Source organism: Rutidosis leptorrhynchoides, chromosome 4 (genome assembly GCF_046630445.1).
Source record: "Rutidosis leptorrhynchoides isolate AG116_Rl617_1_P2 chromosome 4, CSIRO_AGI_Rlap_v1, whole genome shotgun sequence".
Taxonomy (NCBI): domain Eukaryota; kingdom Viridiplantae; phylum Streptophyta; class Magnoliopsida; order Asterales; family Asteraceae; genus Rutidosis; species Rutidosis leptorrhynchoides.
The window spans coordinates 252,054,948-252,062,793 of NC_092336.1; the positions used below are offsets into that span (position 1 = coordinate 252,054,948).

Consider the following 7,846-nt stretch of genomic DNA (forward strand, 5'->3'; position numbering starts at 1 on the left):
ACCTTCTTCAATTCATCCGCCACCATCACCTCAACTATCAACCACCGAGACCACCTCGGTGTTTACCTTTTTCAATCGCTCGACAACAAAACACCCTATTTTTTTTGTCATTATGCAACACCACCAAGAACACGCAAACAACCATTGAACGATTTCTGTTTTAGTCACACGCCAATCAGTCACCACCCTCTACAATATCTGCAACTTAATTAAACCACAAACCGTCACCACCTTTTGGTAATTTCTACTAAGTGTTATTTTTTTTCTGTTCCTTCTTGAACCAACTGCTACTGCAGTGCTTTTGTTTATATCTCTATCGTTACAGATGGATAGGGTATAATATGATTTTATGTGAAGATAACTAAGATAGAAAAGAGTGCGTTTTGCTTTTCTTCAATGGCCGACAGAAACAAATGAAAACCACTTGCAAATGTTACAATTCCTTTTTCTTTTTCATAAACTAAAACCCATTTTGTTTCAATATTGGGCCATTTGATATTAATAACTTTCATATTAGGGTCACACCTCTTGGGCTATTGTTGGGCTGCTGGACTTGTTACGATGTTGGGTCAATCAAAACAGAAAAACTGAATTAAGTGATATTAGGATAATGATACAAAACATTTCGGTTTCCAAATTCTGTTTCTATTTCTATTCCAATTTTTTTTATGGTGATAAAAACAATATTGATTAGGTGTTGATGATTATGAAACACGATGATGATGAACGGGAAATGGTTTGATATTGATAAAGATGATACGTTACAATGAATGATGGTTACGATTAGGATAAAGATGATGATGTAATATTGACGAGGATTAGATTATAAAAACAATCGATAGATGAGGTTAAGATTAGGATTATGATACTATTTAATGATGATGGTTTGGTTACGATCATAAACTGATTATGATTATGATTATATATGATGATCATGAAATGGGTTTAATGAAGAAGAAGGTAGAAACGAAAATACGGGGTAAATAAATTTAGAATACGGATTATAACAGAAAAGTATCAACAGACGGATGGTTAATGGGGTGTTAGGGGAAACGAGAGGTCGCGGGTTCAAGCCCGATCGGAGACTTTTATTTTTTAGGAAAAGCTTTTTAAGGTAGATTATTTATTATTATTCTTCTTATTATTATTACTATTATTATTATTATTTTTATCATTTTTATTATTATTGTTATTATTATTATTATCATTAAAAGTATCATTAAAAATTTTCATAATTATTAAAAGTATCATATTATTAAAAATTATCATTTTTAAGATTATTATTATTAACAAAAGTATTTTTTATTAAAATTATTATTTTATCATATTATTATCATTTAAAAACAATCATTTCTATTATTATTAGAATTATCAATATTGTTAGTATTATTATTATTATTATTATTATTATTATTATTATTATTATTATTATTATTATTATTATTATTATTATTATTATTATTTTTAACATTAATATTATTGTTACTATAATTATTATTATTAGTATTATTATTATTAATATTATTATTACAATCAAAAACAATTTTTTTACTTACTATTATTGATATTATTTTTATCAACTAAATATTAGTTATATAAAAATTACATTTAACAACATAACTGTAGTAATATTTTATAATAAATGCTAACTAGTTATCTAAAGTATATAAAATAAATATAGTTAATATAGTTACCAACGAAACATATAAGTTACTGAATTAACAATTAATAATAATATCTAAACTTGTTCGATTACAAGTATATGTTTTAATAAATATATGAATGATATAGGTTCGTGAATCCAAGGCCAACCCTGCATTGTTCAGTTCTGTCGTATGCATATTTTTACTACAAAATATCGTATTGTGAGTTCATTTGATTCCCTTTTACTCTTTACATTTTTGGGACTGAGAATACATGCGCTACTTTTACAACTTCTTTATTAAATGCTTTTGAAATACATTTTGAACTGCGAATACATGAAATGCTTTTATAAATGTTTGATGAGATAGACACAAGCAAAACATTCCTGGAATGAATTATGTGGACGTGATAATTACCACAATTGATATGAATATTTTTCCCCTGATTATTATTGCCTGGTAACCTAAGAATTAGGGAATACCACTAATTTTGAGAATTAGTGCATGCCTAATTGACGCGAATCCTAAAGGTAGCTACCGGATTTAACACCCCCACCCAGAATGTTCACTAGACGGAAGGGCTAGTGGGCGTGGTGTTTAGTACTTCAAAGTTTATATGATTATTATACATATGAGATGTTCTGTTCTGGGGATATTATTATGCGCATTATATGTTAAGGTCGGTTACCAAGCCAAGCTATGAAAGCAATGAAAAGTGAATGTTATGTATCGAGAGAATGATTTTATACACAGGTTATGTGTATGTTATTTTTGTGCACAAGATATGTGTACGATTACTAAGATTTATGAAAGATGATTTCGTACACGAGAAAGGTGTACTGTATTTAAAAGATATCGCATGTACATTACAGGTGGGTATAGGATTCGAGCCCATTTGTACCATGCAGCATTTAAATCTTGTGGTCTATCAAAATGATGAATTTTATTGTTTTATGATAAACCTATGAACTCACCAACCTTTTGGTTGACACTTGAAAGCATGTTTATTCTCAGGTATGAAAGAAATCTTCTGATGTGCATTTGCTCATATTAGAGATATTACTTGGAGTCATTCATGACATATTTCAAAAGACATTGCATTCGAGTCGTCGAGTTCATCAAGATTATTATTAAGTCAATTATAGTTGGAGGTATTATGAAATAGTATGTTTGCCGTCAACTTTCGATGTAAAGAAAGTTTGTCTTTTAAAAACGAATGCCATGTTTGTAAAATGTATCATATAGAGGTCAATTACCTCACGATGTAATCAACTATTGTGAATCGTTTATATTGTATATGAACGGGGCATTTCAGGTTACCAGGTGTTCACCATATGAATGATTTTTATCTCTATGCAGTTTGCGAAATGCCTGATATGAGATGTATGTTTATGAAAATGAAAAATTAAATCTTGTGGTCTATTAAAATTATGGAAATGATTGATTATGATAAACTAATGAACTCACCAACCTTTTGGTTGACACTTGAAAGCATGTTTATTCTCAGGTATTAAAGAAATCTCCCGCTGTGCATTTGTTCATTTTAGAGATATTACTTGGAGTCATTCATGACATATTTCAAAAGATGTTGCATTCGAGTCGTTGAGTTCATCAAGATTATTATTAAATCAATTATAGTTGGATATATTATGAAATGGTATGCATGCCGTCAACTGTCGATGAAATGAAAGATTGTCTTTTAAAAACGAATGCAATGTTTGTAAAATGTATCATATAGAGGTCAAGTACCTCACGATGTAATCAACTATTATGAATCATTTATAATCGATATGAACAGGGCGTTTCAGTTGGTATCAGAGCGGTGGTCTTAGCGAACCAGGTCTTGCATTAGTGTGTCTAACTGATAGTTGTTTAGATGCATTATGTGATGACCCGGAAATTTCTGATCAAATTTAAACCTAATCTTTATATGTTTCCGACACGATAAACAAAGTCTGTAATGTTGAAATATCAAAAACTTTGAACTGTGTCATGTAATCAATTACCCCTCGACTGTTCTCGACGATTCACGAACAAGTATTTGTAAATAGATAACATATCTATTTAAATAGGTATTTATAATTTGAAATATAATTTAGAATATTATATAATATGATTATTAGGATTTATATTATAAAATAAAATGCGATTAATGGAAACTATATTTAAGAATATATTGATATATATAAATATGTATATAAATATTACTTGTAAATATATAAAGTTATATTAAATCTATTTTTTTTAAAATATATAATATATTTGTTTTAGTAATTCACTTTGCTATTTTAAAACTATTTATATATAGAAAGGGAATATAAATGATTTCGAGCTTAATTAGTAATCGTCAGTAATACTCGGTTGACATTTCGTTAGCGTTCATATAGATTTAATATTAGTTTATGATGGATTAAAATAAAAGTTGAACTGTAAATCGATTACGAAGATTTTAGATTTGTTAAAAGTATTTTTACCTTTTTAAGTTTAAATATTAGTACTCCGTACATATAACTTGGAACAGAAAATAAATAATTTTCGAACCTTTTTGATCAGGTTTCAAACAGGTAATGACCAGAATAAATAAATGGTCTTAATTTAAAAATTTGGGATTTTTAGGAAGACTTTTAGATAATAACTGTTTAGCAATGAACCACGATATAATATTCTGTGAAAAACTGTAGGCAAGATATTTAAATGAGAATGCACGTTTTCATTTGATTTATTAAATATTATTATAATTATATTCTTATTAATTATTATTAATATTATAATTATTAAAAATTCATATAGTTGTAATTATATATGTATGCATATGGGAGAAGATAGAAACACCACACCCATCACTCACCATCTCCACACTTCACCTCATCGTCACCACCATCGGATATCATCACCAACCGCTGCCACCTAAGATCAAGCACACCACTACCTCTACTTGCATAATCCAGTTTCTATTCAGTCTGAACTACCCTTTTTCTTTAAACAGTCATCATTGACTACCACCTTTCAATACCACCATCTTCAACCATCATTTGATTGTGATACTACTGCAACTCCTATCCTTACTGTTACTGTACGCTATCCTATTTTTGTTTCTGTTACCATCAATGCCACCTTCCTCTCACCTCTCTCTACTTTCTTTTTGCAACCCAACCCACACCCATTTGTTAACATATCTTTCTATTTTTCTATTTTTTAAACCGAACCCAAACACACCCTTCAACTCATTCTAGTTTCTATATTTTTTTTATTCGAAACCCTAATCATAACAACAACCATCAACCACCAACCACAATTAAAATCATCAAACAAACTACAATCTGCGAATGGTTTTCAAAATTATCGCTGTTGCAGTCACTGTTAAACATCAACACAACCATCACGTTATTTTTTTTCCTATTTCTTGATTCAAATCGAAACCCACATGATAAAGATGATGATGAAACCATGAACCTGCAACTGTGATGATGATGATGAAAATTAATTGTTTCAATTAAACTCACCTGCAAATTTTCTGTTTTTACAAACCTCAAACACATGTATCGAAACCAATTAGATATTGAAGATGACGACAGGGTTGCTGTTACATGTCGATCCACTTGGTCATGTTTCAGCTGCAATGAAACCACCACAATCACTTTTATTTTTCTGTTTTGTTCCAATCCATTGCAAAACCACCATCGGTTATTAATCCTACTGTATTTTGTTTTTGTGTTATTGCGAGACTTCCATGCTACAGCTAATACGCGTTTATTCCTTTCTTGTTGGCCGACAACTCTGAACAAAGTTAGCCCCACTTGTTTTTGTAAACCTATTGTTACAAGTTGGGTTGTCGGGCCACATTCTGTTTCTTTAAATTCTGTTGGGCCGTTTACATGTTGTGATTGGGCCGATATTCCTTTTTTTGCTGGACTGTAATTTGACTGGGCTGTGTTATTAGGCTAACACCATTAAAACTGTAACACCTCCTGTTTGATAGGGAAGCTATTTTTTTTCTTTTTTTCCCCTTCGAAGTTCCTACTACAGAGACGAGGAAGAATAGAGATGATGATCGATGAAATGATGTTAAATATGATGATGAAATAAGGGAGATGATATCGAGTGATATATGTAACGAACATGATGATGATGTATACGATGAGTGATGATAATGGATGATAGTTGAAACGAAAGATTATGATGATTACGATTGTATGATGATCATGATAAATGATACAATGGTATATGGTAATATACTATTAGTTGATGATTAAGATGGTAATCGTTGATGATGATGGCGATAACATGATAATAATGATACAAGCGAATGATGATGATCATGGTATAAATCTTATTATTATTATTATTATTAGTATTATTATTATTATTATTATTATTATTATTATTATTATTATTATTATTGTTATTATTATTATTATTATTATTATTATTATTATTATTATTATTATTATTATTATTATTATTATTATTATTAATATTAATATGATTAATATATGTATTATTATTAGTAGTATTAGATATTATCATTTTATTTTTATAGTACTATTATTATCACTATTATTATAAGTATTATTATTATTATTACTATTATTATTATTATCATTATTATTATTACAACATATATTACTTACATAAAATGTGTCTAACACATATATAATACCTTTGTTAATATTACAAACTATTTTGTTTTCAAAATAAAATATTATTATTTATTATTAATTAATAAACGTAAAGTGGACATTTTGTGTGTCCAAGAGACTAGGTGGAAGGGTCGAGGGGCGGTTAAGATCATGGACTACAAGCTGTGGTTCTCGGGCTCGAGAGTTGCTAGAAACGGTGTTGGAATTTTTATTGGCCCACCCTATAACGAGAATGTCGTGGATGTGAGTAGACGGTGCGATAGGATTATGTCGGTTAGGTTAGTTATCCAGGAGGTGACCTACACGATCATTAGTGCTTACGCGCCGCATGCGGGCCTTGGGGCAGCTGAAAAGAGACACTTCTGGGAATCGTTAGACGAGGTTGTGAGGATGTGCCCTTCGGACCATCGATTACTTATTGGGGAGATCTAAATGGTCATATAGGAACGAATGTCGAGGGTTACCCGGGTGCCCATGGGGGCTTTGGGTACGGTGTAAGAAATGAGGAAGGGCTCTCTATTCTTGATTTTGCTGTGGCTCACGATTTGGTTGTTGCGAATTTGTTCTTCAAGAAGATGAATGCTCAGCTAGCAACTTTTCATAGCGGAGGTAATAGTACCCAGATTGACTATTTGTTGCTTCGCAAAGGGGATCTTAGGACATGTGGGGACTGTAAGGCCCTGACGGACTTGACGTGCTCCTCCCAGCACAGATTGTTGGTCATGGATTTGGTTCTCTAGAGACGGGTCACCAAGAGCGTAAGGCCCATCCAACCTAAAATCCTATGGAAGAAGTTGAACGGAGAGAAGGCAGAGACCTTTAAAACTTTGGTTGTTGAAAGACTTGAGGCAGAAGTGGAAATGGTATCTCAAGACGAGGCGGATCAGATGTGGACTTTTCTGGCGTCCACCATTAGAGAGGCAGCCAAGGAAGCCTTAGGTGTGGCAGTAGGAACATCGAGAGGACATAGGTCGGATAGAGAATCATGGTGGCTTAGCGACGAGGTTCAAAGCAAAGTCGCGCTTAAGCAACTAAGGTTTAGGGATCTCATCACTTGTCGGGATGAGACTACGGCAGGTAGAACTAGGGTTGAAGAGAGATATAAATAAGCCAAAAGAGAAGCTAAGAAGGCTGTAGCCCGTGTAAAAGAAAAGGAATATGAAGATTTATATAGGAAATTAGACTCCAAAGAAGGAGCAAATGATATCTACAGGATAGCCAAAGCTAGGGAGCGAAGGCGCAGGGACCTAGATAACATCAAGTTTATCAAAAATGAAGCTGGTCAAACCCTAGTTAAGGAAGATGAAATTCAAAAAATATGGGAAGGGTATTTCTCATCCCTTTTCGCTGGAGGAAGACCCGAAAGTCATGAAGATCAGCAAGCTTCTGATATAGAACAATCACGGAACAACTTAGATTGTGGGATGATCAACCAAGAGGAAGTAAGATCGGCACTAAGAAAGATGGGGAGAAATAAAGCCGCGGGACCGGACCAGATCCCCGTTGAGGCGTGGCGGTGCCTCGGCGATGATGGTGTTAGGTGGTAGACTTGCCTCTTCAACA

At 32.1% G+C, this 7,846-nt stretch overlaps 1 protein-coding gene across 1 annotated transcript; it reads left to right on the forward strand.

Moving 5' to 3' along the window:
- Positions 1–7,143: 7,143 nt before the first annotated feature.
- LOC139841564 (uncharacterized) lies at positions 7,144–7,830 on the forward strand. The gene is made up of 2 exons (XM_071831778.1): positions 7,144–7,360; positions 7,466–7,830. The coding sequence occupies exons 1-2, from the start codon at positions 7,144–7,146 to the stop codon at positions 7,828–7,830; spliced, it is 582 nt and encodes a 193-aa protein (XP_071687879.1).
- Positions 7,831–7,846: the final 16 nt, after the last annotated feature.